General features: G+C 46.3%; 1 protein-coding gene across 1 annotated transcript in view; it reads left to right on the forward strand.

Moving 5' to 3' along the window:
- Positions 1 to 16960, forward strand: part of CHCHD6 (coiled-coil-helix-coiled-coil-helix domain containing 6) — a gene marked incomplete at both ends in the record, with an annotated part of 68580 nt that overhangs the window by 29080 nt on the left and 22540 nt on the right. Inside the window, 2 exons of the mRNA XM_010020492.1 lie at positions 33 to 53; positions 5772 to 5855. Of these exons, the coding sequence (XP_010018794.1) occupies positions 33 to 53; positions 5772 to 5855 (105 nt within the window). The remainder of the gene's footprint in view (positions 1 to 32; positions 54 to 5771; positions 5856 to 16960) is intronic.

Genomic DNA, 16960 nt, shown 5'->3' on the forward strand with positions numbered 1-16960 from the left:
TCCGTTCCCGCCTGCGCTCTCTTTATTCCAAGCCTGCGGATTTGGATGCCTGGGTAAGCTCTCTTTTTTTTTTTTTGGTCTGGATCTTGCTTATTCCAAGTGTCATGTTGTTACTGCGTGTGTACAGATTGTTATTGCTCAGCACAGATGCAGGATTTTATTTTCTGTCATTACATTTTAAAAGGTGTTCAGCTAGAAAATTGCATATTATTTCCTCCATAAAGATTTTCACTGGTTCCTTTTGTGTAGCTTACAGCTGCTGAAACCAAACTTGATCTGGTGATGTGTGGTGTTGGCTGGGAGAGCAGCACGAACAGGAGGAAATGAAGGTTACACCAGGACTGCTTTTTAAGGCCAGGAGTCTGCATCTGGGTTCTAAAACAAAACAAACCCCAGTCGTCTGCCTTCAGCAGAATGAGAGAAAGGACAGAAAGTTCCTCTGCAGGTTTCTTGTAGGCCTCCTTGTAACAGTCTTCCAGTGCCTAAAGGGGTTACAAGAGACCTGGAGAGGGGCTTTTGACAAGAGCATGTAGAGACAGGACAAAGGGAATGGCTTTAAATTGACAGAGGGGAGATTGAGATGAGCTCTGAGGAGCTTGTCTGGTACAAGCTCCCTGTAAAGCTCTGCTGTTGAGTCTCAGGCACGATGTGCACAAGCTGCCATCGCTGTTCCAGTGTTGTCCTTTCAGCTCTGCTGTTCCCTTTAGGCTTGGTCAGGAGCACGCCAGCCAGCTAATTTTGGAGCTAGTTCTGTTCTGTAGTGAATTGCTGTCAGTTCCTTCCTCTAGTCTTGGAGCCTTTAATAGCATTTATTTTCTCCCCTGCCACCTGGACTGCTACCAGGACTGGAAGAGACACGGGAAAGCATGAGATAGGAGAATTTGCAGTTGTGAAGTGTGGCGAGCTGAGGTACCCAGCCAAAACATCTCTGCTGGGCTGCTGCAGGGATGTGACTGCTACCTCGGGGGGAAGCTGATAACTCCACTCAGCAAAGAGAGGAGGATGTAGAAACAAGGCATTTGATAGAGGCTTAAGGACCTTTCCTTTATCCTTGTGGCTTATTTCCCTGGATTGCCTCCGCCTGAGTCTCTAGGCGACATCTCACTAGTTCATCTGTGACTGGTGAATGTGTTTTGCCAAGAAGATAAATATTTTTGCACTAATTTGCCAAGTGCTGTGACTTGCCTTTGAGGAACTTCTGTAGAGATCAAGGTATGGACCTTCCCTTCTAGCTCCACTTGCCCTTTGCAGGGAGGGGTGATATTTTGTCCTCCCGCCAGTGCGTTCTCCTCAGTGCCCCCTCCCCAAATCCCAGAATCCCAGCAGTATTGCAGGGAGAGACAGCCTGATGGTAGCCATCAGCTGTGGGCTGTGCTGTTGCTGCACTTTATTTCTGGGTGCCACATTCCCTACTGTTATCTGACCCTGCCAAGAAGCCCTTTTTTTCCCCCCAAGCAGATTTCCTTCCTGGTTTTCCTGTGTAACAAGGTGATGGGAAGGGGCTGTGCTTAAAAATAATAAAGATCTGGTGCTATTTCATGGGGGGCAAAGCCAAAGCTGGGCTGTGAATGGCTGTAGCTTGAGCGCAGCCCAATGCGAGGAGCTCAGTTACACTCTGATGTGTTGCGTGTTGGTGTCAACTCAGGACGTGGCCGAGGGTCTGGTTTTGTTCATCAGAATGAACCAATAATATTGCATTACCTCAAGGAAGAGGCTGGTAAAAGATTCCTTTGGGCTGCCTGTCAGCTCACAGGCCAGTGCTGGAATTCCTCAGTTGGGGCAGGATGTAATGCACAGCTTCAGAAATGTGCTTTCACAGTTTGCTTCTAAATGGGTTACTTGACAAAGGGGCGAGGAGGAGGCAAAGAATCGCACATGACTCTGCCCCAGCTCTTTGTCACCATTCAAAGCAGCTCTGAGATAACCAGGAAAAGTTGGGGCTGTGGAAAAAGTGTAAAGATAAAACAGGAAGATTTTGAAACAGCCCCCAACCAGCCCATGTGCCTGTGGAAGCTGTAGTAGCGTGCTGGTAGTAGTGTACCTTCACTGTCGTCTGGTAGGAACGCAGTGCTGTAACTTCCGACACCACCACAGGGAATCTTGAGCATTTTCTTGGATGTATCTTATGCCTATTTTTTGTACAGAGAACAAATGTCTCTGCTGGCCCTAAATTGAAAAAAGGTAGATTGAGATGAGCTCCGAGGCAGAAGCTCTTCCCTGGGAGGGTGCTGAGGCGCTGGCACAGGGTGCCCAGAGAAGCTGTGGCTGCCCCATCCCTGGCAGTGTTCAAGGGCAGGTTGGACACAGGGGCTTGGAGCAACCTGCTCTAGTGGAAGGTGTCCCTGCCCGTGGCAGGGGTTGGAGCTGGAGGAGCTTTAAGGTCCCTTCAACCCAAACCAGTCTGGGATTCTGTGATGATTCTGTGATTCTTCTGCGCGTCCCTGCTGTCCTATGCTACTTTTCCAAGTTTTGGTTGCAATTTGTGTGTTCCACAGCAAAGTACATTCCTCCTCCCTTCCCTCTCATTTGTTTCTGTCTTCATTTCATGGACTTTCGCACACTCTGTGTTCTACACTCCAGTTTTAGATGTCATCTCTTGCATGACATGTGCAAGCTCGGATGTAGCTTCTGCAGCATGGATGCGAAATGCAGCTGGTTTCCAGTCCAGTGTGTTATCATGCATGTCTTCCCTTCTCCTTCCTCCTTCAGTTCTAAAGGCCTTTATGTGAGAAGTGTATCTGATGCTTTGTTTGGCACCTGCAGTCTCAATTCCCTCTGAAATTGTAATCATCTCCGTAGCTGGCAGCTCTGTCTGGGACATCACAGGCCTCTGACTTCAGGTAGGGAATAAGCAGCAGGACCAGAGGAACTCTTAATAAATATCCTGTATTCATACGCACACACTTCTTGCACGTCCCTTGTTGCCTAACCCAGTTTGGAACAGTGAATATTTCAAATGACAAACGCTCTGACTGTACCATTCACACTTCAAACATCATCAGAGAGTGTACTAAAGTTTCTAGTAATAACAGCTGGGAATAGAGGGAGGCAGAAAGTTACTTTCAAGCAGATCTGTCACAAATAGAATGTTTCTCAGTAGATTTCAATGCACTGAAACATCAGTTCTTACAAACAAGCAAGGCATGGAAAATACGTTTAAGTGGCGAGTAAAAGTTTTCTCTGCAACCTCTGGCTCATCATACAGCTTATGGGTGGTAAGTGGGACATAATGGGAGGTAATATGGAGCAGTTACTTAGAGGGATGAATGAGGAGTATATGAGGTTGTGGTCTGCTGCTGAGAGATCCAGTTTTGGTTCTTTGCCATCACTTTTTCAAGGCCCAAGGGAAGTCACCAGCAGAATGTGTCTGCTGCAGGGTGCGCTGCTGTGGAGGCATCATTCACTGCAGGCATCCCAGCTCCTCACCATGCACAGCAGCACACCTTGTGTGTCCTGCTTGAGAGGTTGTGTTTGGTTTGTGGTCCCTTCCAGAGGTGTCACAGGGAGAAACGTGCTGAATTTCCTGGTGAATGAGGTCAGGCAAGCTCAGAGGTTGACGAGGTGAGTGGGGGTGTGGGTACATGGATCCGTGTCTTGACAGAAACAGAACAAAGTCTCTTGCCCACCAGAATTGTGACACATGTGGGTTTTGTGCTCCCAGACCAGTCTGCTACCCCAGGAGAACAGCACTGCCACGTCAGTCGTTTATTTACATTAATCAGGATCTTCCTTGTGTTTTTAAGGGTTCATTTTTTGACTTTCTCTTTTCCCTTGTATTACACTTCACACAAAAAGCATCTCCTGAATTGTGCAGAGGGGTCAGTGCTGTGTCTCTCTTGTTTCTTTTCCTTGTGTGTTTTTCTCCTTAAGGAAGTACAAGTCACATGTATAGTAATGTGAGTGTATGGGTGTAATGCAGGAGAACCAGGGTGCTGTGGGCATCCAGCAGCCCACCCTGACGCCTCCCATCTGTTCCATTTCACTTGAACTTGCTTAGTCCTTGTCTGTATAGAAGATGGGTGTTGGTTCAGGACAGCTGTGGTTCTCTCAGCAGAAAATGGTAATACTTCTGGCAACTCAAGTGCCCATCAGTGCCCCTGTTGTTGCTGTGGTGCCTCTTTGGTCAGGTTACATGTATGGGGCAGCTCATTCTCATCCCTCTCCCTATCCCATTTCAGCTGGTTTGCAGGCTGAAAGATACAGCTCTGATTAGGCTAAAGGCAGAGATTTTGCCTATAATCAGGTGCCTTTGACAGCAGGAGGGTTTAGGTATGAGTCTATAGTGCTTGTGCCTTATCTGGCCCTGCTGCCTGGGATGGCAAACATGGGAACCAAACCACTTCTTTTTCCTTTAAAAACAAACAAACAGACACCACCACAAGCCCTTTATATCACATACTCCTTTTCTTGCTTATTTATCCGCCATCCCCCACTGCCTAGCTTAAAATCTCTGCTAAGCCCTATTATACCACTGTATTTCCATCAGCAGGGGAGCAGAAGGAAGGCAAAGCACAGCAACTTGCTTTCAGATGTAATTTTTCTCATTAACAATGGCTTTTGGCCATAAAATGACAGGTCTGAGCCCACGGGGATGTTTCTGTCCCAGCTGCTTAATGATACTGGACCAGCATTTTCTGTGGTTGTAGCATCATCATTAAAAGTGAAGAGCTATGCTGCTGGGATGCTGCAGATGAGCAGGGTTTGTGCTCCTGTTAAACGGGCTCGTTTGAAAGGTTTTCTGCCTGGTGCTAACGTATGTGGCCCCAGGAATTTTGGGGTGGGGGAAGAGAACCCAGTGCCATTCGTCTTGCTGTTGTTGCTTGTTATTTTTAAACTTCAGAAGTTTGGTTCAGTTCCATCTATGCCATGTTTTCTTAATGCTGCTTATGCTCAGGGGTGGGAATGGAAGGAAGTGCTGCTGGTTGTAAAGAGCTAAAAGGCAAAAGCTGTTGCTGTAACCACACAGACTTTGGTTTTTAATTGAGCACTGTGTAGCTGATGACTGGGTTATGCTTAAGCACGAACTTGTATCCCAACTTTGCTGGTTTGGAAGTGTCACACTTAGACTTTGGAAGAGGGAAGAAGAATTCTGTGACACCCATCTCCCCTCCAGATCTGCCGCACCCAGCCACAGGGACTCAGGGTGCTGGTGGGGTGGACAGAGAGTGTGTGGGGAGAGTCCTTGATTATCAGGACTCCTATCCATGTCTGAAAGCAAACTGAAGGTCACTGAGAATAGAATGTCTGTTTGTGACAAAGGTGTCACAGCATAGCCTTGTGTTTTGGATCTTCCTCATGATTGTAGGGATGTGCTGAATTTGTAATAGTTTCCTAACACTCCAAGGTGCAAGTGGTTATCAAGTGGAGGGTTTGAGGTTTATTTTTAAGGTAAGGTAAAGAACATTGAAGTGGAGTAATAAACATCATAATTCATGAAAAACGAAGACTTGGGTAAGGTGGAGTTCTGGGAAAGGCAATAGGAAGGTGTCACCTTTCTGTGATTATGAGTTTTCATTTAATAAGGAGAAATCAAGGTTATGAGTTTGATACCAGTAAGAACTTTTCAGGCTTGTGGGGATAATCCAAACTGAACTGCAGTACTGAAGATCTGTAGTTCCACCAGGAGGGATCCCATACACCAGTCCTGAGCAGTGATTGTGTTCGTTTCCAGTCTGCACCCCATGTGCTTTCCGTGCACTCACACTTGTTATTTCTTCTTCTAGTGATGCTCTGTGGTGGTTCTTCCAATGCTCTTCTGTTGTTATTCCCAGGAGGTGGAGCTGCAACGCTGGGAGGCCGAGATGAAGCAGAAAGAGGCCTTCTACAAGGAGCAGCTGGCCTGCATTGAGAGGAAGGTATGGTCAGCTTGTCTTTGATTTGTGCCCTCGGTGTTATAACAGCATCAGACACAGGTCGGTGTGTGTCCAAAGGGTAGAGAAACAAGCAGCCTTGTGCTGGAACCTGGAACAGTCACTCCCAGTATGTGTCGGCCCCCTACTCCTTGGTGCAGTGCTGAGAATGCTGCACAGAGCAAATCTGCTGAGCCACGTGTGTTTGAGAGAGGAGCTTTAGTTGTGATTTAAAAAAGAAGATTTCTCTTAGTTGTAACTTTATTTTCCTTTTCACCATGGGGTTGAGGTGAAAGCTAATTTGAAAAACAACCCCAAGTATAGTGGTTCTGGGTTTTATTCCTTTTGTTGAAAATCCTTTCCTGAACAACAGTGAACCCCCCACAAATTTTGCTATAAATATGAATTAAAGTTGTATTATTAATTTTCCCCTGGGGAGCCCAACAGTTCACAGAGTGCTGCTGCAGTGCTCTGCCTGCTTCTCGCTGGATAAGCCTTTCAAATGAACCTCAGTTAAAGAGACACTGTCAAGCATCTTTTAAGCCTGCAGTGACCTTTGAAAATCCATTTAGGGATTTGACTATCTCCCCAAAACGTGGGATTTGCTTCTCTGTTTAATTGTTTACCATGATGAGGTTTTAAAAATTGATGCCATAAAAATAGGAGCAGGCGCGCTGCTCCTCACGAGTTAATGTGTTTTTCCCTTCCTGGCAACGTGGAGTAATGGTATAAGTAGTCTTTATTTTTTAATAAATGTGGAGAATTATCTTCTCTGATTTGAAGCAATTAGACCTCCTGACAGGGGGGTGCAAACATCCACCTTGGAGTTGTGGTTGGTGGCTAAAGAGGAATGCAAACAATGGAGAAGGTGGGATGCAGAGAGAGAAATCAATCAGCTTTACTACCAGTGTGTAGCTCGATAGTGAATAGGGAAGATGGGAAAATGGCAGATTATAGAAGTGGTAGGAAACTATTGGCACATCTCTTCCCCTCCTCATTCCCTGCTACTGCATGATTGTCCATGCAGCTTTTGAAGCCATTGATGGTAAAACATGCCCATGAGCAGTTTCACATGATACACTCCTGCAACACTTTAAATCCATAGAGTTCATTAAAAAACCTCCTTTATTAAAGCTCCTGCTCGGTGTTGCACTCACATTTGTAAGTGCTATTTGCAGATAATGGGGATTGTTGAGGGGAATTGCAAGCAGTCTAGCAGCTCTCCTCCTAATTATCACAGTTGTCCATATGTTCATACGCAAGGGGAATTTTTGCAATTCCTTGCTCCCATGCTGTGTGCTCCCATTATATTCTTCTCTCCGGATCTGGTTTCACGAAGCAGAAGCTGCAGGGAAAATCCAATCTGTGTGTCCGTCCTCTGTGGCCAGTGGAGTGGGGACAAGTCGGTGTCCAGGCTGCATTGTCGCCTTCTTGAAGTCTTGTGTTGTGTGTTGTTTCCCTTTTCAGGTCCCTTTCTACAGGGCAACTTTTTAAACAAGGTGATGGATATTGTAGCACAGCATCTTCTCAGGGAGCAGGGTGCTTTGCCCACAGTCCTATTCAAACTGCAAAGCTGCATAGAAACTGTCTCCTAGTTCTTTTGTGTACAAGTAGGTAAAAAGGACGGGTTTTCTTTCCTCTCCTGAAACACTAGACAGTTTCTGACCCTTAAACAGGAACGTTTTGCTGGTAATAAAACAGAAGAATGCCTCCAACCGTTCGTGTGGATGGGAGTGGGAGGAGGTGGGGGCTAGCAGGGAGAGGAATGTGCTTGGAACAGTGTAATAAAGCTTAATTGTATTAGTTTTGAAAAAGGGTTTTGATCTTCTCTGTGGATAATTTTATTCCTGTAATGGTTGGGAAGAAGCAAAACAGAGCACAGAACAATCTTCTTTATTAGCTGTTGCTTTTCTATAATCCTGCCTTTATTTGGTGAATGCACGCAGACCTTGACACTTACTTATTTTCCCTTCCACTCTGCTAAAACCTTCCAACTCGGAGAGAGTTTTATGTATCTCTGTGTGTATTAGAAGCTGTGGGTAAGGGGCTGCGGTGGGGAGCTCTGGAGCAGGAGTTTGCTTTCTCTGCTCTTTTCAGAGGGGATGGTCACTTGGAGTGTGGTCACTGGTAGTTCAGAGGCGTTGGGCTGGGGGTGAGTGATTGATGGCTCAGTGTGGGCCTGGAAAGCTGAAATTTCTCTTCCTAAGGATGAGGCTGTCAGGAATTCCCTCCTCCCCTCCCCTGCTTGTGTCTATATGCTCAGGTTGGCTTTGTCCCTACTTCTGCATGATAACAGAATTCAGCAGTAGGAGACTTAGAGCTTTGGGTTTGAACTGTTGATGTTGAGAGCTGAGTACTCTCCCAATAGGATGCTGAGAACAGTTGTGTTATGTACTCCTCACAACATAGTGGCTGCTGCCTTGAATCCAACACCAAGACTGTCCTGTTGCTTCTGACAATGGTCACTGTTCAAAGACTTGGAGAAGGAAGATGTAGAACAAACCCCTCAGCAAAGCAAACCCCCCAAAAAACTTTGAGAGGAGAACTTAGAGAAGAGCTTCCTGTGTGTTGTCAGCTGGGGGCTGACACACGTCCTGCTGCAGAAGAGTTTATTTTCATTCAGTATTTTTATTCACTGTAATGGAATTTGGATTCCTGCCATCGCTCCTCTCTGTGTCTCAGGCATCTTTCCTGAAGCCTTGTTTAGCTCTTCCTTTCCCACATCACGTGGTAGCCTGTGCCACAGGTTAACTTATCCACTCTGTAAATTCGCTGTCACCAGTTTCAAATACCTTTTTTCCTCCCATTTAATATCCTTTATATGAAACAGATAAAAGGAATCTGTTTCATTATTCATTTTCTGTAGACTTCTGTCCCCTCTTCCACCTTCCATTAAGCAGAGCGGTCCTTACCTTTCAGCCTCTGCTTGTGTGAATGAGTTTGTTCCAGGTTTCTCATTCCACTTGTTTGTCTTCAGGCCCTTTCCCCTCGTGGCTCTGTCTTGGAGATGGATTGGCCAGAATTGACTCGGTTACTTCCCTTGAATGCAGCACATTGTGTGAATACATTATCCTTTTATTTTGTAATCTCTGAAAGAGTGCTGTAATCTACTGGACAGAGCATGGAATTGGAAGCAAAAACCTGCTCATTTTCAAATAGCAACTTCTCTTCTGGGAGTTTGAAACAATTGCTTAGTCCATCTATCTCGGTTATTCCATCTCTATGATGGAATAGCTTATAATGAGAGGGCAAAGTGTTATGAAACAGTAAAGCTATAAAAATGCTAAAAAGGCTTTGCCTTTAGCTTTGCATGAGATGAACTATGGGGGTACCTTATGTCAAATGGAGCTTCAGAAACTCCATTTCTCTGCTGCCTTATTAAGATTTCCACAGGAAAGGGCAGGTATGAAAAAGAATGTCAGTGTTTCAGCTTGTGGGGTTTGCCCTGCATCTCCCTGCTCATGGCAGGGGGTTGGAGCTGGATGATCTTTAAGGTCCCTTCCAACCCAAACCAGTCTGTGATCTACCAAAGCATTGGAAGAAGCAAGATGGTGATTGCTTCAGTGCTTTGTTACTCTGAAGATCCATTTCCTTCAGTGTCCGGGTCCTGACTGTGACCAAAAGTGGATGTCCAGGGATGAGCATCAGATCAGGGCATGTATATGGGATAAATTGCTTGCAGAGGATCAGCACACCGGTGGTGCCCTTGATGTTCATCACTTTGTTCATTGTAGTTGTGTATTTCAGTCTCTTGGGTCCCTTCTATGTTTTTGTTTTCCATCTGTTTTTCCTGTGTAATCAGGAAAATTACAGGGAATAGATCCTTTGAACTGACTGTTCCTTATATGACTGTGTGTAATGGCAGGATCTTGGAGCTGGTGATACAGACATTCCATTCCACACCTGTATTTCCACTGTAACTATCCATGTGTTATCCAGTAAGTAATCCAGTAGTGAGACCTGGGTAATTTGTTGGAAGTGGTTAAACTTCTAACTCTGACTTGTTGGAGTAATTTTGCATCTCATCCGTGTAATTTAGGATTGTTTCACAGAAAGTGGGTCTTGTCTCGACTGTTTTGAAGTGGTTTTATACTGTAGTGTTTGGGTAGACAGAGTGAGAGTTGGACCTAGTAACCTTAGAAAAACTCAATTTGAGCAGCTGAAGTTGGTGTTCTTTCATGCATTTATGTGTTACTGAGAAGCACTGAGGGAAGAAGGGAGATGGAGGGAGCTTGGTGTAAACACTTAACATGTGCACTGCTCAGAACTGGGATTTTTACTATGGATTCCTTGTATGCATCGTCCTGCTTTCTCCAAGTGGTAGAAACATCCTTAAAAAGCACGACCAAGAGATGCAGCCTCTCCTGGAACCCTTCAGATGCCAGCAGGTCTCACTGAGTGTGTCACCTGGGTACTTTCTCCTGAGTAAATACTTGTTGGACTCCTTTTGCTTGGCCTCTGCTGGGTTTAACCTGACCCAGGTTCAGGGCAGTGCCACCCTACAATGGAACGTGGGCAGCCCTTTGGAGTACTCTAGAGGGGCAGAGGAAGCTGAAGGCGGTCTCAGCAGATGAAGTGAAGCTCTTGCTGTAGCTGATGTCTCTCTTCTTTGTTTGGATTCTCCTAAGCTCCAGCTCCCACGTTATCTCGTACGAGGTGGCTGTGGATGACTCTGAGCAGTGGGTACATTAATATGCACCGTTTCTCTGCTTGTAGTTTCTCAGAGCAGTAAGTAGCACCCGAGGTATTCATAAACTGAGAGTATTTATGCAAGAAGGAGAGGAAAGCATTCAACACATACCCTTTTTTTTATTATTAATAAGCCAGACTGCACCTTCTTCTGTGCTGAGCTTCACAAATCTTGTAATTGTGTATGTGCCATTCCTCTTGTTTGGTTTGTTTAAATTAATCTCCTTTTGCCCTTGCACTTACCGTTTAATTCGTGTTTGGAAAGCATTTAGGATGTGTAAAGAATGGGAGGAGAAGTTGTTTCTGTTTGTTGTTCTTATTGGCCTTGATCCTTCTTCTTGGAGCAGTCTCCCACTTCTGGTGCACCAAGGTCACCCCTACATGGGAGCCCACTGTCATTTCTCTGCTTTTTGGCCAGTAAATTCATCTCGGTAAAAACCTCCATTGAGTAAGTGGCAAGAGCCTGGAAAAAAGTCTTCTAGAATATATTAATGTTGAGTCTTTGTGATCAATTCAAAGCAGGTTCTGTGGGGCTGGACAGGCTGTTGTTGCCTGGCAAAGTGGCAGGGAAGTTGAAGCGGTTGAGGCTCAGTTCCCTTACGTGAGGTCCCAGGCTGTGTGTCTATCTATGAGACCTGGAGGGTATTTGCCTGCCTTTGAAAAGCCAGGCCATGGTGAGGTGTTACCTTCAGCCAAGCCCTCTGCCCTCTCAGAGGGAGTTGAAGATCCAGTGCCCTTTCTGAAATGAAGTGATAGGTCTTGGTAAGTGCCACCAACACCATTTTATTTCTTAATAACCCAGCCTGTAACATCTCAGGGCTGCACTTGAGCCATTGCTGTGGGTAAGGGCTGCTTCTTCCACTGGAGCAGGTTGCTCTGAGCCCCTGTGTCCAGCCTGGCCTTGAACACTGCCAGGGATGGGGCAGCCACAGCTTCTCTGGGCACCCTGTGCCAGCGCCTCAGCACTCTCACATCTTCCCAAGAGCTGGATCAGGGCTGCAGGGGGGTCTCCCCAGAGCGCAGCAGAGGGGGAGAATCCCCTCTCTTGACCTGCTGCTCATGTTCTGGAGGTGGAGCCCAGCACACGGTGTGCGTGTGTGTGTCTTGGCTCCAAGCACACTGCTGGGTCATGGGGAGCTTGTTTTGAACCTACAACAGCTCTGATCCTTCCAGGCCAGCGGAGCAGCATAATGAAGCACCCAATTCATCGAACTGTTGATTTCATCTTCTGAACACAAGAAGAATAATGCCCACTAGAGCTTTCTGAAATAGGCTGATAAGATCCATCCTAATCATCCAGATGACTTCCCAGTCACTTGGGCTGTGTGGATATTGTCTCCCAGGCAGCGGTGGCTCTGGCAGTCTCTCAGGGCACAGCCTTTGATATTTAGGGAACTGAAGGTTTTGTCCTGTGAGTGGGAACAAAATGAAACCAGAATGAACCTGAAGTTCTCATCTGAACCAGTTCTGATCTCCCATCATCTTCCTCTTTTCAGTTATTCACAGACATTAAATGTCATGCTGGGGGAGGAGGAGGTGTGACATCCGTAATTTCCTCTTTCTGCTGGTATCTCTTAGGGTTGAACATCTAGAGGAGGCTGCTGCCTTCCCAACGCTTCTCCATCCTCCCCCTGCCAGGAGAGGTTGCTCCTGGCTGGACTTCCAGTACCCTGTGCTCATTGCACCCCTTCCATGGCTGTTTTGCTGAAAGCTGGTAAAGTTTAGGAGTTAATATACCTCTGTGCAGCGGGTTTTAGAGATTGGATAAATCAATTGGCAATTTGATGAACTCAAGGAACATCTATAATAGGGTAAATAAACTGCATTAGATGTCAGGGCTGCCTCCCTGCCCTCCCTGCAGTGTGCGTGCTCAGTCTGTGCTGACTGATGGACAGGACATCAAATCACAAGCAGCCTCTATGCAAACAGCAACTAAGTGTTTGCTTCCCTCCAGCGCGGAGGATCAGCACAGGGATGCGCCTGCAGTCTGTGCTGACGGGTGAACTGACAGAGCCTCACGGTGGTTCTGTTTCCCTGGCATTCAGAGTACCTTTAGATGGGGAGAAGGATGCTGATGGGCTGCTTCATCTCAGAGAAATCCATCCTCAGGCTCGACTTGTGAAATAAATGTGGCAATGTGTGGTTTGAACTTAGTGTCTTTAACACTGAATTTAGCAGCTGAATTTAGATAACAATCTGGTATCTGGTCTCATCAGTGTATCACTATGAAGACTTGTTAAAGGCAGAACAAAAAGACCTAGAATGTGATCCTCTCTCTTTGTTAGAACTCAGCACCGGAGTATTTGTCAAGTCTCGTCCAAAAAGAGCAAAACAAAGGGTGCTTTTGTCTTACTTCTGAGAGCTTTCCCCATGGTCTCCTGTTCCTGCTCCCCTCCCTTGCCGTTTTTTATTCAACCCAATTTTCCCTCCAATTCATTCATTTTCTTATTACCTAATAGCTTAAACTTCTCTTTTCCCTCCTCTTTGTGCTGTTCATCTGCTTGTTTATAAGCAGAATGGTATTTATAAACGTGTGTATATACACATAGCACTGTTACCAGTAAAACCAGTGCTACTTTTCTAATGGAAAGCAGCTCTCATGTGCATGTACATACACACACAGTCTGTGTCTCACCTATTTCACTGTGCTGTAGTTGTACCTTAGCACCAACTACACGATCCTGCACTAAATACCAGTGCTGTTAGTTCTGTGTAATTCACCAGCCAGTGTACAATTAATTTTTGGCCCTGTTATTGCAGTATTGGCTATCTTATGAAGCTGTAGAGAGTGAGCACAGTGAATTGATTAAATCTGTTCCAGACCTTAGGCTGGAGTCAGTGTGTCTGCTGGGATTTGGATGATTGAAGCTTGTGCTCCTCTTGGGATATTCCCCATTTAGACTTAGTCTTGGAAATCGTTTCAGGTAGACAAAACTCCCCTGTGTGCGTAGAATCCATGTGCATAAAAGCCTGACTTTGGGGAATCTGAGATTTCCATCATGACTTGAGCCCAGGCCTTGGCTTTACTTTTCTTTTAAAAAGGTCCTTAGAATTATGGCTCTGCCCTCACAGAACATGCTGTCATCCCATTAATGGGATATACGGCTAATAATTCCTCTGTTGATTGGGCAGGCTCCACAGAGCACCTCAAATTGGTGCTGAATTAAATAGTCCAGAGATGAGACTTTCAAAGGGGACTACTCCATATTTACATGGGAAGTGCCTGTGCCCTGTAATGAACGTCCCACACGAAGCTGGTGGACATCACGCTCAAGGCTGTGGCTGGAGCTGTGTCTCCACTGGAGCGCGGAAGCAGCAGCAGTGGGGCTGCTCTGCTCTCTGCGTGTTTGGTTTTCAAGGCATCATTTACAACCCAGTGCCCCCCCTACCTGACCAGCAGCCTGTGGCCTTTCTGGGCGCATCCTTGGGGACTTCCCAAGCTCTTTGCAGCACAGAGCTCTCTTCAGTGCCTTGTCCTCTTCAGAGGACAAATGGCTCTGTTAAAAACCTGGGAGAGAGAAGCTCACTAAAAGCAGGGCAAATGAGACTGCCAAATGATGGAAAGGAAATTGCTTACCAATATTTTCTGATTTCTTTCTTATCCCTTTTCCCATCCTTTCTCCTTTGTCCTCTTTGGCTTTTTTATCTTTGGATAAACATCGTGTTTGTTTTCTGTTTACTGTGTGGAGCATTTCAATCCATTTTGAATAGCAAAATAAATATGAAGAGATACTAGTGTTCTTTTCTCTGGAATAACTGATGCCTTGCAGGGAGCGCTGGAGATTGTGGCGGTGCTATTGTAAAGACAGGCCAAAGGAATCTCTGTTAATCCATTTTCTTCTTTTTTGTTATCAGTGTTTCATTTTATGTTTTACTTTCCTTTATAAGTAATAGTCAATACTGGGTAGAAATAGCCTAAATCCCTTTTTTTGCCAGCTGTAAAATAAATATACCATTGCTTTATAATATTTGTCCATGTATTACTAATAAAGGGGAATGACATCAAGTTATCCTTGTAAAACTACTTTTGAGCTGTGGAGCTGGGAACTTTTTCCAGGTATTCATTAACTGAGGTTTCAGTTCTGTGCAAGGTAAGTGAATATTGTCCCTATTCTAAGTGAGACCCCAATGATTAAGGTTCACATTTTCTACAATAGCTTTTGTTACTTGCCTTTTGGGTTCCTGGCTATGGTGTGTTTCTTCAGATGTGCTGCCTACCCATAACTGGAGCTTGAAGGTTTGAATAATGAGCTTCTGAGCATCTCCAGAGCTGCGAGCCAGCGGCACTTCCCAAAGTGTGGATTTGTCCATGTCGTTAATGGCACATGGAGACCGGTGAGGTCCTTGTGGTCTTTTGGGCTGTGATCATTAAACCAGCCTGTCCTACGGTGTAAAATGGGATGAGATGCTGCAAGCATAGTGAGAGAACCCTGCCTGGAGATACAAATATCTTCAGAAAATGCTCTGGGAGTAAGAATAAAGAGAAAGTGTGGTGGCAAAATAAATTGCTGCTGAGCTAATTTTTCTTGCTCTCCCAAGTTTGCCTCTAGGATGGCAGTTTTTCTCCCTTCAATAAATAAATGCAAAGATGAGAATTGCTGCCAAAAACTGTCACATTTCTGGAACTTTCAGCCCCTGATTATTCACATTAAGCCTCCCCCCCCAGCAGTACAGTATTCTGAATATGTACACCCACCATTCTGTCAGATCTGTGCAGTCTGCGTCTGGTTCATCTTCTGTGTCTTTGATGTGCTCCATAACGTAGGCAAAGAGAGGTCTGATAGTCTCTCTGAAAACCTGACAGTTTGTGTGACAATCTGTCCACGAATCCACAGGCTCCTTGTCAACCAAATGAGCCTTTGAATAGGGGAGGTTTGCAGAACAGTGCTTGCAGCATTGCATATGCACCGAGGGGCGAGTACAACAGGCTGCCGGGTAACCTGAGCGCTGGCTGCGCTTCCCGTCATCATTCCAGGGACATCTCATCATTGCTTCTTGGCTGGTTCTCAGCCCCGCACATGTCGGGGTTATTTAGCAAAGCTTGATTTGCTGGAAGCTGCACATGGAGAGTGATTTGTAATTGGGGGTGGAGGAAGAACCCCGGGAGCGGGTGGAACCCGCAGGCTCTGCTGTTCTAATGGGCTTTGGTGGGCTTTTTGTTTCTGACAGTGACCGTTCCTTGCAGGTCCCTTTTCCCATGCGCGAGCATGATGTGATGCATTTCTCCCCCTCTGCTGCACTCTGGGGAGACTCCCCCTGCAGTCCCGATCCAGCTCTGGGGCAGCAACACAAGAGAGATGCGGAGCTGTTGGAGTGAGTCCAGAGGAGGCCATGGAGCTGCTGCGAGGGCTGGAGCAGCTCTGCTCTGGAGCCAGGCTGAGAGAGCTGGGCTGGGGCAGCTGGAGAAGAGAAGGCTCCTGAAGGAGGGACCCAGTGCCTAAAGAGGCTGACACTTTTCATCTAGCTGTTGAAAGAGGGTAAATTCACATCAGAGATTAGGAAAAAAATATTCCCTGTGAGGGTCTTTCGGCACTGGCACAGGGTGTCCAGAGAAGCTGTGGCTGCCCCATCCCTGGCAGTGTTCAAGGCCAGGTTGGACACAGGGGCTTGGAGCAACCTGCTCTAGTGGAAGGTGTCCCTGCTGGTGGCAGGGGTTGGAGCTGGGTGAGCTTTAAGGTCCCTTCAACCCAAACCAGGCTGGGGTTCTATGATTTTCTTCAGTGTTGTCTGGTCCTCCTGCACATCCTGATACCTTGGGTCCCTCCTGTTCTGGCTTCCTCTGGGAATCCAGTGAATCGCATTCCTGAGCTACCTGTCATGGGAAAGGATGAGGTCATGATTACAATTTAGCTTTTAAAAACTGGGACAGGATCTGGGCAACTGCTGCAGTTTATAAATGGGCTTTTGGGATATTCTCAGCAGTGAGAGCAGGAGTTTTAGCTGCAGCGTGCCCGGCTGAGGTGGTGGGAGTCTTGTCAAATACCAGCTTTGGCATGATGGCATCAAACCTTAGCTATAATGTTCCTCCCTTCCCAAAATAAGCTCCTGTGATGGGCCTGACAGGGGAATGTACATAGTATCTTTTTTAATATATGACAAGTACTTGATGACTGCCTGTTTTTGGTTTTGGGGCTTTTTTCCTTCTTCTTCTCTCCCTGTGAAGTGCTGGTCAGCCTCCAAGGGGAACTTTCAGCTGTGTCCCGCAGCACTCTTGGTATTCTGGCAATTCCCTTCTTTCTCTCTCTCTCCTTCCCTTGGCAGTGATTCTCTGCATGCCCATCACTCCCGCATGATGCCCAGTGGTTAGAGGCAGCATCCTATGATCTAGGAGTCTATCCTGGCTGTGTGATTGACTGGTAGGACCTGGATATCCTACAGGACTCACTGTGCAGCTCCCAGCATGGGCCCCGGGGGTCCGCAGG

The sequence above is a fragment of the Nestor notabilis genome, unplaced genomic scaffold, assembly GCF_000696875.1.
Source record: "Nestor notabilis isolate BGI_N333 unplaced genomic scaffold, ASM69687v1 scaffold11448, whole genome shotgun sequence".
Classification (NCBI taxonomy): domain Eukaryota; kingdom Metazoa; phylum Chordata; class Aves; order Psittaciformes; family Psittacidae; genus Nestor; species Nestor notabilis.